The sequence below is a fragment of the Tursiops truncatus genome, chromosome 1, assembly GCF_011762595.2.
Source record: "Tursiops truncatus isolate mTurTru1 chromosome 1, mTurTru1.mat.Y, whole genome shotgun sequence".
NCBI classification, from domain to species: Eukaryota; Metazoa; Chordata; class Mammalia; order Artiodactyla; family Delphinidae; genus Tursiops; species Tursiops truncatus.
The window spans coordinates 122,317,693-122,344,630 of record NC_047034.1 but is presented as its reverse complement, the minus strand read 5'-3'; the positions used below and the strand labels follow the sequence as shown (position 1 = coordinate 122,344,630).

Below are 26,938 nucleotides of genomic sequence, written 5' to 3'. Positions count from 1 at the left end.
ATATTTCAGTTTAGTAGAGTGCCATCTGATAGGCCGATTTAGCTATATCAAAATCTACCTGTATCTGCAAACCTAATTTTTGTCAAATATTTATTGCTAGAGCATCCAAGAGAGGGTTTCCATTAACATCATAAAGCTGTGAGGATAAAGCAAGTTGGCTCACATAGCATGCTGTCTTTAATAATCAACGAGTCTAAATTTATTGCTGCCTCTTTCAACCAAAATGAAAACCCTATCTCTTTTAAGTTGCAGGAGGGGAGATCAATTTCAATCTAAAATATGAATCATTCAAATTCATGGTATCACCTTTCACATGAAATCAGGGTTCATTATAATAGGCAAAAGTAACAGAGAGCGCATACAGTTGCTTAGTGGCATGTGGGGACATTTGAAGCAAGCAGAGAGCTGAAATATTACTTGCAAGGGCACAGCTGGTTCCATATTCAACAAATCAGTCAAAAAATAAAGTTTGCCTGCATCAGTCAGATCTAAACAGGGAAAAACTGTTATGCTACACACATTCTTTCTCCAATAGTCCTTCTCATTTTCTCTTTGGATAAGAGCTACTGACTTTTTTTTTTTTAATCTCAGAGGAGGTGTCCATCAAATTAAATAGACTGGGAAGAAATATTCTCTAAAATGAGAAGAGATTTTCCAGAAAGTTAAATAGCCCTTGATTGTATAAAGCATTTAAAATTGGAACTTCATTATTGTCTCCACAGCGTTACTAAGAGAGGGAAAAGACAAAGTTTTGGTGAGTCCTTTGAATATTTTATGTGTAATATTTCTGAGGTAAATAAATACTTTGTTATTTGAATAAATGCAGATTCATGCATATGTGTGCACACACACACCCCACGCTCACAAGAAAAGGAGATAAGTCCCTGTAGCATCATTAGGACCTATGTTCTAGCAAAATATTTGACACCACCTTTAGGAAACATATTAAAGGGTGGTTTGGCAACCATGCGTTGTAGCAATATTATTGTTACCTATTTGAGACTGTAAGAAAAGATTTTCTTAATATTAAACCTTGAGTTGTTCTAAATACTTTCACATATTAGGTCTCATGAGAAGACTGTATTAAACCAAAGCTATATAAATGTTAAGTATATTGTTTATATAGAGTTCTAAGATTTCTTCCTTCTTAAGTAATTATCTTTCCTTATTTCCCTTTAGATTGAGCCTTATAATATGTGTCCTATAATGAGAAAGTAGGAAACAAAGCATATACATGTTTTACTTATGAAAATGATTTTACTGGTAACTAAATTACTGATCAAATGATGATGCACATTTGATGAACTGGACCCATAGATGGCAGGATGGGACTATTCAGTTCACATTCTTTAAGGAGAAGACTTAGAAGAATCATCTCTTTCAGTTGCTCACGTTCAGGAAGCAAAAAACACGATTTAAAAATAATAATAAAATCCCCAATAATTCTGAATCCCAAATTTTTTACTTAATAAGGAATTTTGCTATGAATAGTTGACACGCTGTCATCCATTATTGTTTGTTAAAGCATTGATCCCTGAGGCTGATCTACAGTGATCTGCAGAATATTTTCCCTTTCTCTCTCCCTCTCTCTCTCTGTCTCTGTCTCTTTCTCTACCTCTCTCTCACAAAGAGACTTTTTATAACGCAGACATACTTCAGAAATTTCTGGACACGTAATCTAGAGGATGAGGGATTCATTGTATACTAGCTCTCCTATAGTTTTTTTCCATAAATTTTGCTTTCCCCTTACTTGAAAAAGTATATACTCTCTACCTGAAGTAATTCTATTGATGAAATTACTGACATCTCTGCTTAGAATGACAGCTCCTCTTACAATTACAGTCTAAAGTCTATAGGTCACGGAAGGCAAAAGAATTTAAGGTGACTTCATATTAAATCAAAGCCATTTCTTGCTTCTCTGGGACCCGAGAAAGATGTGAGAAAAGAGGCTAAGAAACTAGAATGAGGGAGGCTTGCAAAAAAGCAAAAGCATGAGAAGTATTGTTCACCAAAGACTACAGTGCTGCATCTTTGCAGGTCAGGGAGTTGTTGATATACACCTGACCATTAGGCCTATTCGTCAGAAAAGAAGCCCACGTCAGGCCAGCTGATGAAGCATCAAGGCAGATCATCCGTCTGTGTTCTTCTTTTCAGAGCCTAGCCTATAGAAAGAGTATTTAGTACACATGTCTCTATTTCTTCATCAACTTGTTAAATTGAATCTACTTATTTAAATTTAATCTGGCTTCTACTCCCAGTTTTCTATAGAAACTGCTTTGGCAAAGATCACCAGCAGCTGCCAATTGTCAGAGACAGTGGCTGATTTTCAGACTTTCTCTGGCCCGATGTAGCATCAGACACTGCTGACCCTCTCTCTTGAGGACAGGTCTACTCCCATGGCTTCCGTGGCACTGTCCTCCTCTGGCATCTCCATCCACCCCGAATCCACATGCTTCTACAGGATGCTTCTCTTTCTCTCCTCACTCCTCAATGCTGATTTTACTTGGATTTCAGTCTTTGCTCATCTTTTCACTCCACGTGGCCTTCAAGAGAAATCTTATTTACTCTCAGAGTGGAAACTACCACACCCATGCTGAGAGCTTCCAGATCATATCTCCATTCTGGACTTTATAAAGTGCAGCTACCTATTGGACATTGCCTCCAACTGAGTATGTCTAAAGTTAAAAACATTTCTCTTTTTCAATCTCCACCTTCTCTCCAAATATAAAATGGCTAATCCTCCTGTTATGTTCTAGCTTGGTTAATGTCACCCAAACTAAACTTTGGAAGTTATCTAAATTCCCACAATTTCCTTCCCATTCTCTTCAGATTTGGTCATTAACTGTCCTAATTATCTCTCTCATCTCTGTTACTCTTTTTGTGCAGTTAGCCCTCCACATTGCCTAAGAAAGTGTTTCAGAAACTAAATCAGTTTATGTCCTTCCTTTATTAAAATGCTTCAGTGGATCTACAAAACCAGAAGGATAAAGTCCAAACTCATCTGCAGTCCTTTCTTTCCTAAGTCCCCCAACTTGTCCAGTCTCATCTGTTAACATTCTCTTCTCCCAACTTTTACTCTAACCATATTAAAATACTACCGTGTCTTCAAATGTATCAGATTGCTTCATACCGCCATGTCTTTACATGAGCTGTTCCATACAGGAGTATTTTTCTCTCTCCCATTCCCACACCCAGGCTCAACCCAATCACATCCTTATTTCAAGGGTCTCCTCTATAGCTTGCCCTGAGTCATTAAGACTGAGTATATCATTCTTTCATCTGTGTCACTACATTGTGCTCATGATTGTTGTTGAATGCACTCTGCAAAGTTCTGCCTTTGAAAATAAGACAATGATGGCTAAAATAATATTTTGAGTTTTAGCTTAGTTATAATTCATATGGTGATATACCTACTCTAGCTGACAGTCATTTCATGGCCCTCAAACTGGATTAAGAGGCTCTTCTCTGCCCTTGTATGCTACTGTTGACTATACTGCGTTACAGTTATCTGTTTCTTGTACCTCTCTGCTCATTCACTTGAGAACTCTTTGAGGAAGTTCCCTTTCTATGAATACTTTTCTTTCCAACATCTAGCACAGTGTTTTGTACATTGTAGACAGTCAATATATATATTTGATGAATGAATATTGCTATTGAATAAACGATCAGAGCCTCATAGAACAATCGTTTTACTTCTGCCTTTACTCTTTAAATCTCCTAGATGTCTGAACCTCTATGCTGTGAACATCATATTTAACCTGGAATTAGTGCCATAAAGTCTGGTTCATGCACTGAGCAAGGGATGAGGTTAAGTTATGAGCTAGAGTTGGGACATTATATCAAATTTGCATGCCTTCTCCCTGGCTTGCCAATGACAACTTACTTTCTAAACCCTCAGTAAAGTACTGGACAGTCAGTCATCAAATAAGTTCAGCCATCTATATATAGTTTTTGAAAACAATTGAACTGAGTGTTCTTTAGGGATGTGATATAATAACAATGACTAGCATTTATTCAATGCTTACTTTGATCCAGGCTAAGTGTTAAGTGCTTTACATGCATCCTCCCATTTAATTTTTATCCCGTAGGTGGGAGCTATTATTGCCCTCATTTTATAAGTGAAGTAACTGAAGCTTTGGCATTTAGGTAACTTACTCAAAATCTCACAACTATATGCGGTAGAACTGTGGTTCACATTATGACCTGCTTGTCTCCCTTTATGTGAAACACACACACACACACACACACACATTTATACACCAAAAAGTGCTACATTCCTTTTTGGATGGTCTTAGTTATGGCAGAACTCTAAACTACAACTTCTTGCCTTTTGCTTTCTTGTTGATCTGGAAAATGTAGGTTATTACAAATCAGGAGTAGATTGTAACAGAGTCAGGATTTATCCTAAATAGTTATAGATGGGGACCTGATTCTCAGTGGATAACACTCAATAGAGTGTTTGCTATGTATAAGCACTATACTAGGAGATTCACATTTATGATTACCTTCTCTTTGAGCATATTAACTATTCATGGATACAAATCATGAAAATATGATTTTTTTTTTTTACTCATGGTATGTTCCACATATCATCATGGACACATGTGGCAGACTCTTTGGAGCCTAACTCTTTTCTCCTAGATTAGAAGATGGGCGAGTTAGTTTTACACACTCCCTTGACTATAGGAAGGGCTGATAGTCAATAAAAGATTTTTTAAAATTCTTTAGCAGGTCATAGGCTAATATTAGATCAGCTTAGGACTGGCCACTAGTTTTGGATCAGTTTAGAGGTTGAAGACCTTCCCATCCACAGACCTTGTGAATATACGACAGGAATTCTTATTAAGGGACACATTGCTCTCTCCAGCTAGTTTCATAAGAACTTTAAGAAAGCTGAAGATTTCAATGAAGACTTACAATGCCTGTGTTGGATAACTGTACCATTCCAAGGAGTTTTAAAATCCCATAAAAATGTGTGTTTAAATGTCTCTGAGTCTCATTTTTAATAATTTTTCAGTCAAACATTAACCCCATTCATCTTTCATATTACTTAAATTTTATATCTGGTGGATGTTGTTTATTTCTAAACATTTATTTAAATAGAGTTTTTATCTATTGAAGAATAACACCCTAAATTATTTAAGTTCATAAAAACCCTAAGAAGGGCAAGCATGTTACATGTAGAGGTATATCTTTCCAAAATATGTTGCAAATGATAAAATTTATCTCCATCGATGGTTTTATGTTTATCATAGTGGGAGACAGTGAAACATAGAAGTTAAAAGCTGAGGCCCTGAACCCAGACTGTCAGGATTCAGATTTTTGCTTTGTCACTTATGAACCATTTGACTTTGGTCAAGCTTTTAACTCTCTTCATCTTGTTTTCCTCATCTGTAAGAAGGGAATTACAGAATTTACCTTTTTGGATTGTGTGAGTATTAAAGGAACAAATCCATATGAAGAGATTAGAATAGGATCTATTCTATAGTAAGCTCACAACAAGTGTCATCACTGTGATATTGCCTTGTATAGCTAGAGATTATAATACACATTCTACAGCTAAAACTCAGTTCATTCATTCATTTATTCATGATACATTCTATCACTTATTCAATGTTTAACTAATTCACTTATTCACTAAAGATTTGCTAATTGTCTATTAAATAGCGGACACTGTGCATAACGATATGGGAGATAAAATGATTAATCAGATATTGATACTGTCTTCTCAACAAATATAATTTGGTGGAGAGATAAAAACTAACAAAAGTAATTAATGTAAAAAATAGAAATGCTTAGTGCAATAAGAGTTTCCGGTGAGGTCATACAAGAGTTTTGAATATACAGATATTTCTTCAAACTTCAGGGCTGTGTTCAAAATTACAGGCAAGATTTGCAGGTCTTTCTTAACGAATTAATCAAATTTCACTAGTAATTCTTAGCACTTCTACCTACAGAAAGCCAGTGGCAAAGGAAGACAATTAGAGTCCATTCTGAAGATACCACATTTAGGAGCCTTTTCAGCAGTGCATTATATCCAGAGGACTGCACTAAGGTTGCCAGGGTAAAGCAAACAGACCAGTGATAATTGTTCCTAATTCGTCACAGTCATTAATGCTTCGGTTTTGAAAATCAGAGTGTGATTTAGAAATTTAAATAGCAAAAGTTAATGTGTTATTAAGCCTTAAATTTGTCTTTATTTTGTTTAATTCATTTACTCCTTCAGGTTCTTGAATATTTAAAACATTTAAAATATTAATAACATACCAAAAGAAGTATCAATATTTACATTAAATTGGAATTCATATTGCTCTATAATATTTTCAATGATATTATTCATAATTACACAAAATAAATAATCCTCATGGAAGAAACTTAAGCAAGTATATTATACTTTGGCTATTGCACAGCAAGCAATGCTTTTCTTTCAGAGTGCGGGATACTAAGAAATACTTCGTAATATTAAGCTTGAATAATAAATGATGTGATGCTTTAAAAGTACATATAGCACAAATCATTTTCAAATGATTATTTTCTATTAACAACCAACTGATATATTTTATTTAACAACAGAGTTTCTTAAATCATGGCAATTCAAAGTTCATAAATCATGAAACTTCTTATTATAGTATGTTTTTAAACAGTAAGGATATTACATATCCCGTTCCCCATTTCTGCAAAATAGAAATGATCATGTTTGTGATGAACTCACAGTGTTTTCATTTTTCAGAGACAGCTTACTAACACAGGATGATAACATAAATATGCATATGTCAGGTTACTATAAAAATATAAATTATCAAAGATCAGTATGGTTTAGATAACTTTGTGGAACTGAAAAGACCGCGTATTCTCTATAGTTTTCTGTGAACATTTTGAGAAACACTCCACTTCAAAATCAGGAATAGTTTATGGTTATAACAATTTGTTGGTTACTCAGCTTCTGAAAAGCACTAAAACTAATTGTAGGAGAAAACATTAACATATATTTCTTTCCCTTCCACTAATCCTTGTGTTTGCTCTTCTTTTTTCATTTCTAGTCCTTCGGAACTAAGACACATTAGAAATAAAGTACCTATTTTAGTAAAACCTTAAGTTGTATTTCAAAATACACTTTTGAGTAAAAACATTATCTATGTGGATAAAATATTTTGTCCATGATCATTTACTTACTATTTTATCTTGTTTATGGCATGTGAAATTCTCACTATCTCAAGATAAACATCTAAAGAAAGCCAACCAAGAGTAAATTCAATCTAAATTAATCTATGCTGAAATATAACACATTTTTAAAAACAAAACAAAACAAAAACTAAATTCTACCAAACCAACTGTCTTCAGTCAGAAGACATTTTTAGTGGATCCTATTATTTATATGATTTTTCCCTTTTCTCAGATCTAAGATATTTTTCTAAGCACATATGGAATTCTATAGGGATTATAAAATTCTCCAACACGCTAATTATTTTGGGGCCAAATTTCCTGTGTAAGGATATTGTGTAAGGAACATGTCACATCAGGCTGAGCTCTATAGATAGGAGCCAAAAGGCCCTGGGAGCATTTTGGCAACCCTGTGTTACTTACGGTTGAGAGGCAGGCTCGCATTGGTTGTGCCTAGCTTGTTGACAGCCACACAAGTATAGTTGCCGAAGTGCTCCTGTGTCACATTGGTAACAGTGAGAATGGATCTTGTGCTAAAATTCTGAATAATAATTCCTTGTTGGCCACTGAAGAGCCTAAAGGACAAAAATAAACTCTAGGTAAATACGTGTTGTGAATACCATTTTTATCTTAGATGGGGTTGTCATGGCAACACATAGACAGTTTTGACCATGCTGCTGTTAGCATATAACATGATAATAGTGCAATTATATTTCCTTACAGTAGTAGATATTAGGGAAGAGAGGTTGTATGACAGCGGTAGACTGTTCCCATGGGATTATTTGTGCTATATAACAAACAAAGCTTAGATAGCCACATGTCCTATTCATACATTGACTTGTATTTTAGAAAATTAAACACACTACAGCAATGGTATCTCAACTGTTAAAGTCAAGAAAAAGTAAAGGGAATTAAATATAACGATTCCTTTAAAAACACAAACTCATGATTTCTAAAAAGTTGGCTAGAATATGTCTTAGCCATCTCAGATGATATTATTAGGTAACTTTCATGAAAGTTAATCCTACAACTGTGGTGGGATGGTTCTGAGTCCAGGGTCAACACTTACTGCTACTTTGTAGATATAACCCAGACAGATGACTTGCTGTTAAACCTAGGAAAAGCCTGCAGTATAATACTGAGGATCGTATTTAAAGTTGAGTCTTATCTTTGTCACACTTTACTAATGTGTTTCGGAAACTCCTTTAACCTTTCTGGGCCTCCATATAGGATTCAGTTTTACCTGATTCCACCCTGACTACTCAACGTTCTCGCTCCAGACTTACCAGCAGAGGCCCCTACTCTCAGATAGGCCGGCATAGCTCTACTGTTTTCAATGCTTGACAGTCTCGCTTTTGCTTCACACTTTTCCTGAATCTTCCCCCAATGGCCATCATTCCCTTTTATCTCTGAGAACCAGATTCCTCCCTCCTCATTTAAGTCTGACCTATGTCCTATCTCTCCTACTCTACTCTCCTTAAACGACTCTCCTCTCTCTCTGTCTCTGCCTCTTGCTCTACATGTTACTCTCCAAATTGTTGTAGAATTTATAAAACCAAAGCCATATTCTTGCGTTGTTCTCTCTAGCAGCTTCCATACATACGAGTCTACCCAAATAAACTGAATTGTTTTAAATTTCTTAAAAGGCAAGGCCATATGGACATACTTCATTTTATATTTGAGTTCTACCTAGCACTTTAATAGTGGTATCTTGGATATATAATACATAGTTCATAGGTCAGTGGAGTTCGGGTGACAGCCCCACAACACAAGGATTGTTAAGTCCCCTTCAGTGGCCCTGTCAAAAAATTCTCTCTCTAAATATGAATTCTGCTATAATGAGATGCCAACCAAATAATAACTTCTCCCTAACTAACCCCAAAGTTTATTGTGAAAGAAATGTGCTGATCACAATATGTGATATGTAAGCTCATAGCTCAAATGGCAGTTAGCTTTTCTTCTTTAATGTGTTCAAGTCTTAGTACTAAATATTTATTTAATCATGAAGATGCTAATAAATGGCATTCCCCTGAGAGTTTAGGTTGAACACCTTTGCATTATGTTATGTGACTTGCATCTGAATTTAGATAAAATATACTGTAGTTAAATGCAGATTAAAATAAGCAACCATGCTTGATCATCTGGGAATTATTTGTATTTCATGTAATAGCTGAATTTGGCTTATCCAAATCTCAAACTTTAATCAGATTAATAAAACGTTGAGTTGAATAAATATTAAAAAACTCTAACTTGAGCAATAAACCTAATGACCTCCAACTCTGACACAAGAAAACAGGTTATCAAATATCAAGGATATGACAGCATTTAGTCATCTGTCTCATATTGCAAATCTATCAATATTTATGCTAAAATCCCACAATGGTTATTCCCTACTTTTCTGCATCACATCAATACATTTATTTTTAACCAATTAGTATATGTTATGTATAAAAATTCACAGTTTCATTGTCCTGCAAGCTTCAGCATTATGGCTTAAATCAATTTGCCCATGTCTCTGCTATGGCTACATTCTCCAGAGGACTCAGCAACTCCCAAGACTATTAAACCCCTTTTGTGCCCCATCTCCCAAAACCAAGATTCATTTTGCTACTAAAGAATTGAGAAAAGATTAGTTAGGGTGTTCATTTGGCTAGGCTCTGGGGAGGAAATATCAAGGGAGTGTAATCAGTTACTTCACAGCACTGTTTGCTTATGTTCCTTATGGCTGTCGTTCTGAGTTGGGTTCCAATTCTCTGCCCTTTAACGTGTCTGAAGGCAAGCCCCAGATGGTGCTAAATCATGCAGTGCATCCATGCTCTGTGCATGCAGACCCATTCCTGGCCCGTGTCCAGCAGTGTTATGTGAATTCTTACCAAAGTGGCACATCAGTCACACTTTAGCAGCAGCAACTCCTGCTGCTGCGATCAGCCTGGCAGGTGATTATGGTCAATGAAAAAAGGAAAGCATCTTCTCTGGGGGAATGTTCTTCCTCTAGAGGACGTTATCTCTCTGAGATGACCGGAAGAGTCCAAAGCTTCCTTTCATCCATAGTTGGGAGTTTTAGAAGTACTGACTCATCAAGCACCATTTAAGAACCTGTCTTCACCTGGTAGATGACTGGGGCAGCATTTCCAAAGCTGACATTGAGGGAGAGAGACTTCTGAGATGATGTATATCTTTGGAAGGTGTATTTCTGTGATTTTCCTACAGAGATCCTGGGGGTAGTGGTAGATGGAGGGTTTCTCAGCTATTTAAACCAATTCTGAAAATAGTCATTACTTACTACAAAGATGAGTTCTATATTAGGTGATTAGGGGTTAAGCTGGACAACACATGATCTTTGAAGATCTTTCAAGAAGAATCAGATATATAAACAGGTGTTTACAACAGCGGGTGGTTTAGTCACTGTGGGGACCCTTTTAAGATGAATACGTCTACCCTTAGGTATTAGATACAAAACAATTGAACCATGCCTAGAAATCCCATCATGTATGACCCTAATGTAATTTCACTCCTTGACTAAAAACAAATAAGAAAAGAGCTCTTTAACTGATGACGCTTTTTTTTATGAAACAGACTTATACTAATATGTTTGGATATAATTATATTTTCTGAAAAGAAAATCATTCTTTTTTTTATCAAACATGTATTTGACAAACTGAATTGTTATTCTGTGTTAAAGAAAATCCTTGACAGGCTTCAGGCATGTGCACATGAGCCTATTCACAGGATGACCCTCATCCCACCGGATTTTTCATATTTATCCCAGACTTGCTTGAAACCAGACTTCCTTGCATCAGTGATGTGAAATCTGAAAGTGACAACTCAAGCAATAGTTAACAACACACCTTGCAATGAAACCAGGGAACTAAATCCAGAATATTGCCTTTTTAGGAGTTCATTCTCTCTTTTCCTAAATACTTAACTCTTTCAAGTTATAAAAGAATGGTTCTTATACTGACTGAGATTATAGAATGAGAGATGTTTTCTTATAGCCCCTACCCTCAAAAAGAGAGAAACAAATTCTAATAAGCTAGGAATGAAATATGGCATTCCTTTCCTCAGCAGGAGATCAGAAACATATAGTGGTTGCTTAGAAATGCCTGGTCGTTTCTATTTTTTGCATTTTTACCATTCAGTGGACCCCATGTATATAAGATTCTTCTATTACTGTGGACTCTGCTGTCCTCTACCCTCTGCCTCCAATAGGAATTTGTTCCAAACCACTATGATCTGACTGTGTCCTCCCAAAATTCATACATTAAAATCCTAAGTCCCAAAGACAATGGGGTTAGTAGATGGGGTCTTTGTGAGGTGCTTAAAAGTCATGAAGGTGGAAGCTTCATGGTTGAGATGAGTACTTTATAAAAGAGGCTCCAGAGAGATCCCTAGCTTCTTCTGCCATACGAGGATACAATGAAAAGTCTGGGACCCAAAAGAGGACTCTCACTGGACCATGCTGGCACCCTGATCTTGGACTTTTAGCCTCCAGAACTGTGAGATAAATTTCTTTTGTTTATAAACTACTCAGTCTGTGGTATTTTGTTATAGTAGCTCAAATGGACTAGGACACATACTGAATACCATTGCCCTCCCTCTTCTTTCTTCTGTCTTTTGCTAATGTCTCATAAATCCGTGCACTGCAAGCTATTTGCTTTGCCAGCAGATGCAGCCAACTCATAACTGACATAACCTGACCAACGAACTAGCTCTGAATTAGAATAGTTCTTTACATTTTTTAGTGTCAGTCAGAAGCACCACGTGGAAAACATACTAATAATGATGGTACTTCTATTTCTGACACATGAAATGTTAACAAGCTTCACAATCATAACCTCTCTTAGGCAGTAGCTATCTAGGATGGCCACAACATAACAACAGCAGAACTGACCACATAGCCATTGGCACTGATTGTTGAGGGTGCAAAAATAAATGGAGCAGCTAAACCTGACCTCATTCATTTTCTATATAAATCCAGCCTCACTACACATTTTGGGACTATTGTTTATTATCTGCTTTCCCAGATCAGGAGTAACAATAGATATTTCTAGATAAACAAACTTTCAGGTGCAAATAGTCACAGAAAAACTTCATTGTTGGTATAGGAAACATGTGTGTGTCAGACAACAACACTGTATTAAAATAACTTGAAATCAGAGTGGGAGAGGTGTTCTTGAATGATAATAGATCTTTTATCAGACTAGATTTGCAAAAGAACAGGATAATAATATATCATGTTGTACAACTGGATAAGATGAATACAGTCTTATTAATTGATATTTGGGTGGTAGCATAGGAAAGATGGAAGACAGTAGGGGAAGGTAAGTAGTTCTGGAGTCATAAGAGTTATATTTACAAAGAAAAGGAAAGTTACTTCCAGCATTAGATTTCAGGCTTGTGGGAGTTCCAAGAAGTAGTATGAACTAAAGATATAACTCAAAAAAAAGAGCTTTAGAAAAAGTCATGGGTAATAGTAAGAACTCTGGTATGGTCTTAATGGAAATGAATTTTAATTTAGTTATCAAATGATGAGTAAATGCCTCTTATACTTGATTTAGGAACCAAAGGAAAAAAGACAAATATGACACAGTTACTATCTAAAGGGCCTTAGCTATACCTGAAAATCTGAAGATGACACTGAGGTGGCATATAGGTCCTTGCACAACACACCTTATAATGCCTCTCTCAGTGATAAAGTTCCAGCTTAGGTATATATTTGGCTTTGAATTCATGACTGTATTTCTAGTCTTTTCAGTGTGAGCAGGAATGCTTTATGTATGTAGAAAATGTTAGCTATTCTCAACACATTTATGACTGAAGTAATCTAACATAAAAATTTCAACATTGTACAAAAAAAGTTTAGTGTTAAGAGTGTGGAAAACTGACATTTAAGCATTTTCAAATGTATAACAACTAATCTTCATAGCAATCCTAGGAGGTAAGCATTATTAGTCCCATTTTACAGATGAGAAAAAAAATTTAGAAAAATTAAGTAAATTTATTTTCTACCATCTGATAAGTGGTAGAACCAAAATTCAAATCCAGGTCTTCTGACTATTGGTATCCTCCCAAAGTAGCAATTGATATATTCAGATCACCAAGTAGAAACCAGGATATTGTATTTGAGTTTGGAGAGACAAGTCAGAAATCATGGTTGGTTGAAGGAAATCAAGTTAAACCAGGGAATAAAACCAGTGGAGCTAAATAACAAAGTGCTATGTGGCATTCATGCCAGGAAAGCCAGGTTCAATCCATAAGGTGAAACTAATGGGGTAGAAAGTCAAACAAAAATGTAGGGTCCAGTTCAGCCAGCTGTCTGGAGATTTCCCTGGACTCGAGGCCTTTTAACCATCTATTATGGGCTTAACTCTGTCCATCAGTGCAGCATCTTACAGCAGGTGTCTTTAGCCTCCAATGGAGTCAGCCTTTCAGACTACTCACAGTCCCAAGATGAGAAGCATGAAGTGGGCTTTCACCTCCCTCCTCAGGCTACCTTCCTTGACACACACACACACACACACACACACACACACACACACACACACACCCCTTCAGCATCAATTCTCTTTTGTTTTTCTTCCCCTAGGTTCACTAAATATTTGGGTGGTAGTAAATCTCTCCCCACAGTGTATATGCATGCTATATCAAGAATGACAGAAAAAAATAAAACCTAGAAGAGTGTCAAGAATGCAACATTTTTAAGTCCAGAATTGTCTCTAAAGTCCAAATTCTAGTGATGCTATGGAGTTACTTTGTTCTCTCTGACTTGGTCAAATCATGATTATAACATCAAATACGTCTCTTTGTAACACCATTTCAGTTGTAAGTTTTCATATATTTGTGTGACTTTTGATTATGTTCTATATTTCCCATTAGAGTGTAACTCCATTCAGTCAAGGATCCTGGTTGGTTTTGTTATTCATTGTACTCTAAATATGTAGTAGAGCGCTGGGCACTTAATAGTTGCACAGTATGTAATTATTGCATGTTCTACTGAATGAATTATGTCTTTACTTTTTTTTAATGCTTAGTTTTTTCATCTGTGAAATGGGAAAAATGAAGCCAATCTCAAAGTGTTGATGTAAGAATGTTTTTTAAATGTATAAAATGTAATATCTATGCATATATATATATATATATATATATACACACACACAAACATATATATCAAATGCAGTAGGCACTAGATATATGATAGGTGTTATTATTGTTCAATGATAGGGTCTGTTTCTTAGAACGGATACATTTCCTCTCAGAGGGCAGGAAAATATTAAAATATTGAGCTTACAGGAAATTATTTTTAAAGAAAAGATCTAGGAGAGTGACTGAAAGGATCATGGCATCATGATTTCAAGATGTGCCAAACTCAGTATCAATTACATGCACATTATCAACCTCATCTAGGCTTTTCACAGACGTGCAAGGTAAATTAAAAAAAAAAAGTAAAAAGAGGGAGGAGTAGGAACTGCTAGAAACCAGCGAGAAATGAAAATTTATGTGAACATGCTGCTATAGCAACCTATTGGTTTACTGTATTGCTTGGCACTTAAGGCTCAAAAACAATGTATCATTTATTCCCAGGAACAGACTGAAGAATATCATGCATCGCTGTCTTAGCCCCAAGGGGTATCTATCTTTAGTTGTACATTTGAATAAATTAATGTTATTATAATATGTTAGGACATTTTAATGATTTTAGACTTTATTAGCCTATTTAAAATGTATGTCTTATTTATTTTATGAATTTTAATGAAATTAATAATTTTAGATTAGAGACCTTTGGGCTGCCTTACTTGTGACACATTGATTTGCACAGGGAGGATATTGCCTTTTAACCCTACATCAAATAAACAAAGGCTACAGTGCAGGTGTCAATCTCCCTGACTGCAGTGAGTCCTGTATCCCTGACAACCTGGCCTTGACTAGATTTCTCCTCTCTGCTTGAACTGCTTTTCTAATATCAATGTGCCCATGATTTTAATGTCAAATTTCATCCCACAATATACCAACACAACCACTTTGCAGAGACCACGTTCACAAAGAAGAAATCCTGGGAAGTCAGAATTGAGCAACATATACCAGCTTCTCTTCTGTAATCACACATTGGGTTTACAGTGTTCCTCAGTCTAAGGGGATGATGCAATTCTACTAATATTCTCTTATCAATTTGAAAGTGTATTAAAATAAGAATGGCTCTACTTTATCAATATGAAAAGGCCACAATGCTTTCTTGCAACAGAGTGTGTTCCAAACACCATGTTAGATGCCGTGAACATGAGGGTTAACACAGCACCTTTGTGCTTTGACAGAGGTGAGCAAATAGGAGTACATCTGGAGAGCTTCCTCTGCTAGGAGAAAAGGTTCAGGGTATTTTCTGAGAGAAGGTGACATCTGAATTGAGACTAAAGGCCTAGTGGAAGGCAGCCAGTCAAAGGTAGCCAGGGTTGGGGTATGTGGAAGGGGCTTATAAGCAAAGCGGCCAACATATGAAGAGGCTTGAAAGACAGAGATCATGTCACAGCTTGGGAATTAAATATTTCAGGATGGCTAAACCCCTATTGTGAGACAGCAGAATGGCAAGATTCATAGCCAGAGAGGTCAACAGGTGCTAGAACACAAAGGCCTCCTATGCCATGCTGTGCTGTTAGGACTTGATTCTAGGGACAATCAGAAACCACTGGGGCTTCCCTGGTGGCGCAGTGGTTGAGAGTCCGCCTGCCAATGCAGGGGACACAGGTTCGTGCCCCGGTCCGGGAAGATCCCACATATCTCAGAGTGGCTAGGCCCGTGAGCCATGGCCGCTGAGCCTGCGCGTCTGGAGCCTGTGCTCCGCAACGGGAGAGGCCGCAAGAGTGAGAGGCCCATGTACCACAAAAAAAAAAAAAAAGAAACCACTGAAGGATTCAAGGACCAAGTGATAAGATCAAATATTTATTTTGGAAATATCGCTATGAATTTTAAGAACACAACCAAAATCCTGCTTGCTGGTGGACTGTGTATCCAGTATTAACACCCGATTTCAGAATGTCCCAAACCAAACTCAGCACTCAGATCTCTTCCAAATCTCTTTTCCTGTGCTCCCAGCCTCAGCTAATAACTTCACTATTCAACCTTGTTATTGAGATAGAAAACTCTTGGAATTACCTTCAAATTATCCTTTCCTTGTATTTAATCAGACACTGAAACATACAAATACTACCTTTTCTCTCTCTTGCTTTTAAACTGCACAACCAATACCCTAGTTTAAGCCATATTTTATCTTTCCCACCCATTCCTCCCAACTGCTTCCAGAAACATTTTGTGAAGATGGGGAGTAGATCATTTTACTATTCTTGCAAAGCCCTCCAATGGCTTCCCAATGCCTATGGAATCCAGCCCAAATGTCTTATCATGACATTTAAGATCCCTCAAGTCTTGCCCTAAGAGACCTTTCTAAACCTACCATCTATTACACCATATTTCACATCCTGTACCCCAGAGTATAAAAAACTCTCCACACAATGCTCAGATGAATTGACTGCGTTCTTTTCTTGCTAATGATTATTCTTCACCCCTTGCGATATTTGGAAATACTATTCATTCTTTCGTGCCCAGCACAAAAGCTACCTTTTCCCTGAAGCACTTGTTAATGCTCTGATTTGAGTTGAATGGACCCTGGTTGTGTACTTTCAAGGACTTAGGATTCCCTTAGGGTTTTCTTAGTACTTATTTCATTTTGGTGATTTTTGTAAGTTGTAAATTCTAAGTCAGGAGATGCAAACTGGAATTGGTCCACTTTCAACTTTGTCTGACTGGCCTAAAGTTTTCAATGTAATAATATGTATTTATGTCTTACATGTACATGTGCTCTCCAGTTCCCAGTAATTGAGATGCTCCCATTTGTTTCAGATATTTACCCTTTATCATCTTGGCCTTGGATGACCAAGTCATCACAGGGGTGATGGAGTTGTATTGATAAGACTTTGGTTGTAAAAAAGAGTGAAATATCATCAGGATTAAATTAATAAACTAACAAACAAACAAGCAAATACATAATAATGAGATAACATTAGAAATGCAAGTTCTTTCAACACAGGAATTTATTTCCTTTTCAAATTTTGCAGATTATCTCACAGATAAGGGCCCAATGAGAAAGAGTAAAATCTCAGGTCATCAGGGAAGATCATTTTTAACATGGGGTGGCAATGAGGCTATTTCTAGTACCATTCTAAATCAAAATATGTAACTGCTACTCTTATAATAACGGCCTTGCAAATGAGAGGATGAAAGGGGTGATGGGCAGGGGGTGTGTGCATGTGCGTGTGCATGTGCGTGTGTGTGTGTAGAGAATTATAATTCTAGTCTCTTCCTAATAATCAAAAATATGGTATAAAATCTAGAAAAGAGATATCTTGACACAAGAGTCAGAAAATTAAGGATTTTTTTAAGATTTATTAATTTTTTTTAAAAATTTTTGTATTTTATTTTATTTATTTTTTATACAGTTATCCATTTTATACATATGTTAGGGTTTTTATTGTTTTTTAAATCACTTTATTGAGGTATAATTGATGTATATGAAGTTGTACATATTTTATATATACAACTCAATGAGTTTGGAAATTACTATACACCTGTGAAACCATCCATATCAAGACCATAAACATATCCATCACCTCCCAAGTTCTCCTTGAAATTAGATTTTACTTCCCATTCTGTACTTCCCTTCAACAAGTTATTTTACCTTTATGAGATAGCATTTTTCTCAGGCATAATCTAGTTAGAATTTTGCAAGGAATGGGTAAGTTAGTACATTAAGTTACATAATATGTGTTGTAAGACTGCAAAGTCAGCATGTAGGGTAAAAGTTGCATGTCATTAAAACTGCCCTTGACAATTCCCTAAACGTCTTTACTTTAAACTAACGTACTTTACAAGAGTCTCCAAAATGGAGGGCAAGTACTTCAAGGTGGGTACAAAGTGATCTGTTGGAGTATGAGAAAAAAATAATAAAATGTCCATTTATGTTGCATCTGTATCTCATCTTTTAAATTTTATCTGTTGTCGGTCATTTAATGTAAGCAATATACCAGTTCAGAAATGCATATACATAATTTACAAGTAAGTATGCATATATTGCTAGTTTTGCTAAGTTTCAAATTTTACTCATAGGGATATATGTTCCAAAAATGTTGTGGACCACTGCTTTACATCATTCTCCATGGTTGGGCACTGGGTGAAATAGTTGCTTTTTGTTTTAGAACGATGTTATATTAGATACCCATTTTCCACCTGAGAATCTCACTTAGAATGGAGAGATACACTATCAGAGGCAAATGAGAATGAAGCATGATTGAAGTTTTAGCAAGGAATATGTCTCCTATTGTACATCTTTAGAGTAGCAAGGCCATGTCATTTAAATTGTTACTATTATATATTTATCTCTTTCTCATTTTCTCTCTTATGTAGCACCCAAAGCTTGAAGAGTTGACTCTGCTTAAGTGCAATGTAAAAACGCGCACATTTTGTTAAACTACCGTATATAAAAATGCTTGAAAATCATAACGGGTTATACAAATGTGATGTATGCATAACTTTGACACACATAAATTAAATGAAAAAACAGCAAAGAAGATACAGAAAAATATTTTAACTCATTTTTCTGGTCCCCTTGAAAATAAAAGAAGGAAAGAAGACCCTCCCTCTTACATTCATTCATCAAAGTGAATAACTCAGATGAAATTTATGGCCCATCAAGATGATTCAGTAGTAAATAATCTAGAATAGGAAAAAAGAGAGGAAAGGTCACTCCACTTCACTATGATTTCTCAAGTTCACCTTACCTCTGTAAAGCCAATAGTAAAAAATCATCATTCCCTAAAATGAAAACCTAACCTGATTGAAAAAGGTCATCATACTTCTGTGTAATGTGAACCTGGCATTCTCTACCTGGTTGATTTTGGCATTTTTCTGTCCATTCAGTGGTACCTGTATACATTTTGTGACATGTGCATGCATGTTTTATGCACATAGATAATAAATCCTTTACAATAGGCAATAAGGTAATGCTCATCATATTTCCTCTGAAGCAGTGGTGTAGACTGAACCATTAACAGGATTCTGAAGTGAGAGGTGTGCTGACATGTTATTTGTTGTAAAGAATGACAAAAATTCATAGACTAAATTTGAAATTCATTGCTTAAAAAGTCAAAATATTATAAGTTCTCATCATAAAATGTTCAATTTTTAGATACATGTTTGTTTTTTAACTGATATATTGATCATTTTAATGTTTTATAACATATTTGTTTTTCACTTATGGATGAAATTTGTATTTACTTATTTGTAACATTTGTATCCCTACCTTAAACCATAACAGAGAATTAAGAGAGAAACCCTGTTGTGATTAAAGAACTCTAAAAAGACATTGCTACAATTGTCCATTTACCTAAAAATAGGCAAAGTGAATAAAGTATGTAGTATTTTATAAGATTGGAGCAGTTAAACTCATCATAAAAAATAAGAAGGCATGTCTTTCTAGGTTGCAGGCTTGGATTTGAGGAAAGCTAAAAAAAATAGGAGGGAATTCAACTAAGTAAGCAAATAATAAAATTCTGATCTAAGACAAGATGGTAATACCATCTCCACAAAGTGATACAAAACCTATGTTTTTGCAATACCAATTTAAATGTTAGTCCATTAAAATTTAGGTTATGTTTTTGGTCTTAATCCTAAGTGAATGTACTGTTCTCAAGCTATAGATGAACTTATTTCATGTTATCAAAAACATTATTTACTTAGCGTATTCTGAAGTGTCCTTTCACTGCATATAAGGAGTGTATTTCTTTTTATCAATCTCCTCTGTTATTAAGAAAAAAAGTTTAAAATTTTGGTTCTCTGTGTAATTGAACTCTGAACTTTAGTTTTCCCAATCCTTAAAATGTTTTTATATAGAGAGTAAAATTTAGCCTATTAGAATTTTCCCTGCCAGGTATGCTGAAAGAGAATATAGTGTTAAAAAATGACCATTTTATACAAAGTGATATCTTAATAACAAGTGTATAACTTTAGTCTTTCTCATGATGCTTACCCAAACAGTGCAATAGACTAAAGGTCAAATAGCTAATATTTCTAATATATAAACAATTACATCATCCATGAGGGAGACAATGTAACAGCCATCTTTGAAGATGGCATCTGATGATTCTCACCTCTTGATATTTATGTTCCCCTATTACCTCTCCCTTTTTGAATAGAGTCACCTTTTATAACCAATAATATATTGCAGAAAAGATAGAGATTTCTGAGACTAGATCATGAACAGCTTCTATGGTTTCTCTTGAATCACTAGTTCTGGGGAAAGTCAACTGTGTTGCCATGAAGACGTCTAGCAGCCCTATTTATAGGTCTGTATGGTGATTAACAGAGGCCTTCAGTCAATAACAGGCACCAACTTGTAGGACATGTGAGCGAGCTACCTCAGAAGCTGATCCTCCTGCCCTAGGCAAGCCTTCGGAGGATCAGCGCCAGGTGACATTTGACAGGAACTAAGTCAAAGACACTGAGCCATATCCCGCTAACTGCTCCTGGATTCCTGACCCACGGACACTGAGCTAACAAAAGCTTACTGTTTTAAGCTGCTAAATTTTGGGTTGATTTGTACTTCGCAATAGATAACTAATAATGACAATGTATACGAGGGAAAGAACATGGGCTGAGGGGTTGACAAATCTAAAATGTGTCCCGACAGCATCTTTTAAGTGAGTGCTCTTAGACAGGTTAAGTCTCTTATGTTTCCGTTTTGCCATCAGTAAATTGAGGATAATAAATCATACCTCACAGAGGTCTGAAGAATAAATGAGAGAGAATTTAAAGGTCCTGGAAAGTGATTTATCCTCAGTAACGTTTCTTTCTTTTCTTTAAATTGTGTTTCATTTTGCAGGTTTTTTTTTTTAAAGGCTTTCAAGCATATTATTCCCAGCACACAGAAACGGATTGTACAGGATGTGGAAGAACTATACGCAGAGATAAGATTAGAGATGATCAGGTACTTCCTCTTGTTTATGTGTTTGTGTTTATTTGTTTATATTTATTTGAATGAAGATCTGGCTTTGAAGATCTTGATTTAAGCGAGATGAGTTTTTATAAACATCCCCTTAAGTATAAGTGAAGAGAGTAAGTTATTTCTGAATGTTTTTTGTAAACCTCAAGTATAAAAGATCTCTAGGAAATAAAACTCAAGATCTTGTAAAAACTATGCTCTGCTCCGACAGTCTCTGTCAGCCTCATGCTCCTGGTAATGACCTTGAGGTCAAGAAAACAACTTGAAAACATGGTGTATCTGTTTCTTTTCTGTCTGGTTACCTTGAATCCATTATTTCTGTGTCTTTGATGAAACCAATTGGGAAAGTATAAGTGAGTGTTCGTACGTGCAGTCTTTTATTTTGCTAACTTGTAAATTACCTGCAATGCATTTATCCTGGCATTTAACATTGATATTTCAAATTATTTTTGATAGACTCTGAGGTCCCATGAACAATACTGGGTGCCATAGCATAAGGGTTAAATCCACAGACTCTGCATGAATATTTGCAAGACTTCCTGGGCTCAAATCCCAGCTCTGTCACTAACTATAGACTTGTGCAAATTACTTAAAAACACTGTGCTTTTGTTTCTCTTCAGCAAAAGGTGAGTAGTATCTATCTTATAGGTTTGTTGTGAAAATAAAATGGGTTAATTTTAAATATCAGGCGCTCATTACATAGTTTTTCTTTGCTTTTTTTTTTTTTTTTTTTTGTGGTACGTGGGTCTCTCACTGTTGTGGCCTCTCCCGTTAAGGAGCACAGGCTCCGGAAGCGCAGGCTCAGTGGCCATGGCTCACGGGCCCAGCCGCTCCATGGCATGTGGGATCTTCCTGGACCGGGGCACGAACCCGTGTCCCCTGCATCGGCAGGCGGACTCCCAACCACACATAGTTTTTCATTTTGATGAAATAAATATTTTAAATGGCCTGGGCCCTTTAGATATCACGGCAGATGCTCTTAGTGAGTGTAACAACAATCATTCAGCAAGCAGAATTTTTCTCTCTCTTACTCCCTGCATATACTCAAACTTGCTTTTCTATAATTTTAAGAGGAATTTATATATTCTAGTGGTATTTGAGAATTTGAATATTTCCTCAAATATAACTCTAACAAACGATAAATGTATACTTCATTCTGAAGTGAAAATATGTTTGCCTTTGATAAGTGCATTTGATTTTCATAGCGGCTAGATTTTCTCACGTGTGAGTGTATTGGGGAGGGGCACTGACTGGGGGCAATCTATCTACTTTTTTTAGCAGTGATTCTAAACTCCTTTGAAAATCTAATAAAAGCTATAGTCCATCTCCCCACTTGGAAAAACAAAAATCACTGAAGCTATGACTGTGGACACCAATTGGCTCTTTGCTACCTTTGCTATAGGCCAAGAAAGTGGGCTGAGGATTGTTGTTGCCTGTTTTGACAATGGTCACTGAATTTAGGAAAGGGGAAGAGAGAGGTATAGCAAAAAAAATTATTAGAAACAAAATGGACTTTAGCAAAGGAGTTCTCACTTGTGCTGCCAACAATAATTCTGCTTGTTAGCCTTTAAGAAAGGTATGACACAGTTTCAAAAGTGACTTTGAAAGATATGTAAAATAATTTAAGTCAATTTTTAAGACTGTGCTTTGCGGAGAACCAGAGATGGAGAGGAGGGGCTGCAAGGACATCCTAATGGAAGGGCAGGCTCAGAGCAGATGGAACTGAGGCTCCATTCACCTTTACTTTCACAGATATTACATATTGGTCTTCCAAAAAAGATTGCATTTGAACAAAGGGTTTCATAATTTTCAAAGGACTGAGAACCACTCTCCCAGATGTTTATCTCTAAAGACCTTCACAAACTGAAGACTTCCCAGCCTGGATTATCAGAATCTGAGAAATGTTATATTGCCAGATATGTAATCCTGTAACATGGGACAAGGGTGATCACAGACCAGTTTATCTAATTCTAGGTATAGAAAAATATAGGGGCTTCCAGGAAGATACAAAGATTTAGAATTAGTAAAAGCATTAATTAATTAGTAAAAAGAAGTAGTAATTGAGCAGCCCAAATTGTAGAATAGGTTGCATAAAAAACAACTATGAAAATTTTTAGGTAAAACCACTGTCAGTTATCCAAAACAAATGAGATAGCTATGGGGATATCTTTTATTGTTAAGCCTGATGTTGAAAGAGAATATCTTCCATAAATCCTCTTTTGATTACAGTTTAAGAAACAAAATACCTGCTTATGTCACATCCATGCTCATCCATTGTGGCAACATCTAAGTTCTTATGTGATTTCACCTGTTTTCTGTTCAGACGTTTAGCTGTAATTAGTTATGAGCCATGACACTAATAAATAAACCCCATACGTATATGTTGAATAGTATGAGATTGCCAACATTTAGCCTTTTTGACTGAAAAATGGAAAGTTCATATGGTCCAAACTAACATTTTCTTGAATACATCCCTTCCCTAGTTTTGAAGCAAAAAAATATATATTATAGATAATACCCTCCCCTCTGCATTACATCTGCCATTTTACCCAGGGGGGCCTATTCTTCTTTGATGGCTTGATAAGAGCAGGTGAAGAGATCTGACTGAGCCCACTGGTTGAAAGTAAAGAGGAAGTCATCAAGTTCTGTCTTCTCTTGTTCAACAGCTCTTGCTAAGGCTTTCTGAAGCTCCCCAAGCTCCTCTGAAGTTAGAGTAGTCCTCAAATCCCCTTGGTTAGTCATTCAACCATGTATTTTATCCCTCTACAGTCCCTTTAGTGATAGAATACTTAAATGCCACATTCTATGAAAGAAAATGTTAAAATGACTTGTGGGAGAGGGAAGCAGGTCAAAGGGTTGAGGATTATCAAGGAAGCCAGGTGGAGTCCACAGCTCCTATTGCTTTTGGAGTGCTCTCATGGAAACTGTGCCCAAGTCCTTTAAGAGCTGGTTTATTTCCCAAGTAAACATGGTTGCCGGCAAGAGCAATGGTGTGCTGGCTCAGAAGGGAGGGAAAGAAACGAAATGCACCAGTGATGGGGGATTTGAAGGCATTTCTGAGATCATATAAACCAAAGTGGACATTTCTTCTGGATGCTGTTAGCTACTCATCCCCACCACGTGGGCCTCTTCAGTTTGCCTGCCCGAGAAAAGGCTGCTGAGAATCATTCAAGCCAGTTAAGGAAACTGCTTAAAGTAAATATCTGAAACACAAACACATTAGCTCAAAGTGCTTGAAACAGAGTAATAATCACAAGGTCCTTACTTCTTCTCTCCTTTGTACCATTCAAAGGCCGGAGGCGGCACACCCGCACCTTCACATCTTATCAATCCGCTGCGTCCCGGGGCCACAGTGCCAGATTTAATTTCCTGAATCGTAGGAGCAACTGAAAAAGAAACAAAGAAAGAAAGAAACTGCGGATAAGTTAAAATAATCTTCAACCAAAATATAGAGCACACATAGTTTTATTCCTTCTATATTCAAAGTAATCTTACATCTGATAGGCCAATGCATCACATTTTCAGTGTTTTATGCTTCTCTTACGAAACTAGTCATTTTCAGCTTCATTTTTCAAGTTGGACAATAGATGAATGTTCCCAGGGAGTGCAGAGTAAATGCAATACATTTTGGCCTTGCTTGCTATTGGAAAATGGCATTGTTGAGGGGAACATTTCATCTGTACTCCAGTCAAACTACACTCCAATAATAGCTCTTATTCACTGAGTGATGGCTGGGAGTAAGTCAGGGGGTTTGGTGCTTTATGTTCATGATTTCCTCACAGAATACTCTAGGCGAGATGGCATTATCCCAATTTTACAGATGTGAGAACTGAAACTCAGAGAGGTTAAATAATTTGTCTAAGGTCACACAGCTACTTAGCTTCAGAGTTTGGATTTGACGTCAGACATGTTGACTCAAAGTCTGAGTTCTTTCCATACTCTGTGGTTTTCCCTACTCCCTATGCTTTAGCACATTAGTGATTTTTTTAAATGTGGTTCCTTCTACCTAGAATGCTATTCTTCACCATTTCTACAGATCCAAGACCCAAATTTAGGGGTCACCATTTCTATACTCTCCCCTGCTGCTCTGGCTGGAAATACCTTTCCCCTTTGAGTAGTTTATCTAAATCTCTCATACAACACACTTTCTATCTTGTATTGTAATTATTTATGGGTATGCCAGGCGTCTTTGTCACTGCCTAAAGACAGGGTAAATATCTGATTCATCTCTGCATATTCAGAGGTCAAAGCACAGTGCTCGGCACAAAATGATGCTTAAAAAGCTTCATTATATATAATATATATATATATTATATATAGCATAGCCATTTCTTTTATTCATCAAATAGTTATTGAGCCATTGATACATACCAGGCCTTTCTCAAGGCACAAGCAGTTAAACTCCCTGACATGATAAAGCTTACATTCTAGACGGGGGTGGGGTGGGGGTTAGGGGTAGGGGTGGGGGTGAATGAGGAGACAGAGTATCAGCAGTAAATAAAATAAATAATTTAAATAAAATGTTAGAAGAAATATCGTAAAAAAAAAGCATTAGAGCAAAGTAAGAAGAATTAGAGCAAGGAATGGGTTGCAATTTTATAAAAGCTAATCTGAGTAGGACTCATTGACAAGGAAAGATTTAAGCAAAGATGATGTAGATGAGCGAGTTTGCTATGTGAGTATCTGGAGAAAGAGCCTTACTGGTAGAGGAAACAGCTTGTAGTAAGGCTCTGAGGCTGAAGCAAGCCTGGTTCAGTTGAGAAATAGCAAGGAGATCAGTGTGACTGAAGCAAAGAGAAAGAAGGGGCAGTAGCAGGAGACAGAGTGTGATGGTTAATTTTGCGACAACTTGATTGGGTCATAGAGCATTCAGATATTTGCTAAACATTATTTCTGGGTGTGACTGTGAGGGTATTTCTAATGTGATTAGAATTTGAATCAGTGAATTCAGCAGCATACTGCCCTTCCCATATTGGGTGCACATCATACAGAAGTGTATCAGAATACACTTTATCAGAAGTGTATTTTGCAAATATTTTCTCTCAGTCTGTGGCTTGTCTTTTTATTTTCTTGATATTGTGTTTCACAGAGTCAAAACTTCTCATTTTAACGAAGTTCAACTTATCAACTATCTCTTCCATGAATTGTGCTTTTGGTATTGTATCTAAAAAGTCATCACCAATCCCAAGGTCATCTAGATTTTCTCCTATGCTATCTTCTAGTTTTATATGCATGTCATTTTCCATAAATATTTTCTTTCCTACCAATTTACATTTAACATAGTACATATTTCAAATAACACTATGGGAAACAGCTCAATACAACAGGAACCTAGAAGGTGCAAATACTAATTCATTCAGACAAAAGATCTGAGTAAGTGTGCACTTTGGATTTATTTTAAGTTTCTTTAGAAAGCAATAAAAAAAGTACAGAGTTTAATGATTTTTCAATATGCAGTGAAAGTGAAAACTGTAAACACTCTTACAACAGAATATTGCCTTTCATTTTAAAAATACCTGAGCAGAGTAATCATTTTCTGTTAAGGGTGATACTTCACTTTGAAATTATAGCACCTCTATTTCTCTGTGAGATTCTTATTCTTAATAGTAAAGGTTCAATTGGAAAAAAACTTGCAAATAAATATTTTTATAAAAGTGCTTGCTAATAACTTGGTGAAAAATAATAAAAAATGATTACCAGAGAAGTTTGAATAAGAAAATGTTATGAGATAATACA

The 26,938-nt window shown here is 36.2% G+C and overlaps 1 protein-coding gene across 1 annotated transcript in view; it reads right to left on the bottom strand.

Moving 5' to 3' along the window:
* The window catches only part of NEGR1 (neuronal growth regulator 1), a 913,167-nt gene that overhangs the window by 170,977 nt on the left and 715,252 nt on the right, over positions 1 to 26,938 (bottom strand). Inside the window, exons 5-6 of the mRNA XM_019919185.3 lie at positions 24,468 to 24,588; positions 7,585 to 7,736 (exon numbers count right to left, since the gene is read on the bottom strand). Coding sequence (XP_019774744.1) covers positions 7,585 to 7,736; positions 24,468 to 24,588 — 273 coding nt within the window. The remainder of the gene's footprint in view (positions 1 to 7,584; positions 7,737 to 24,467; positions 24,589 to 26,938) is intronic.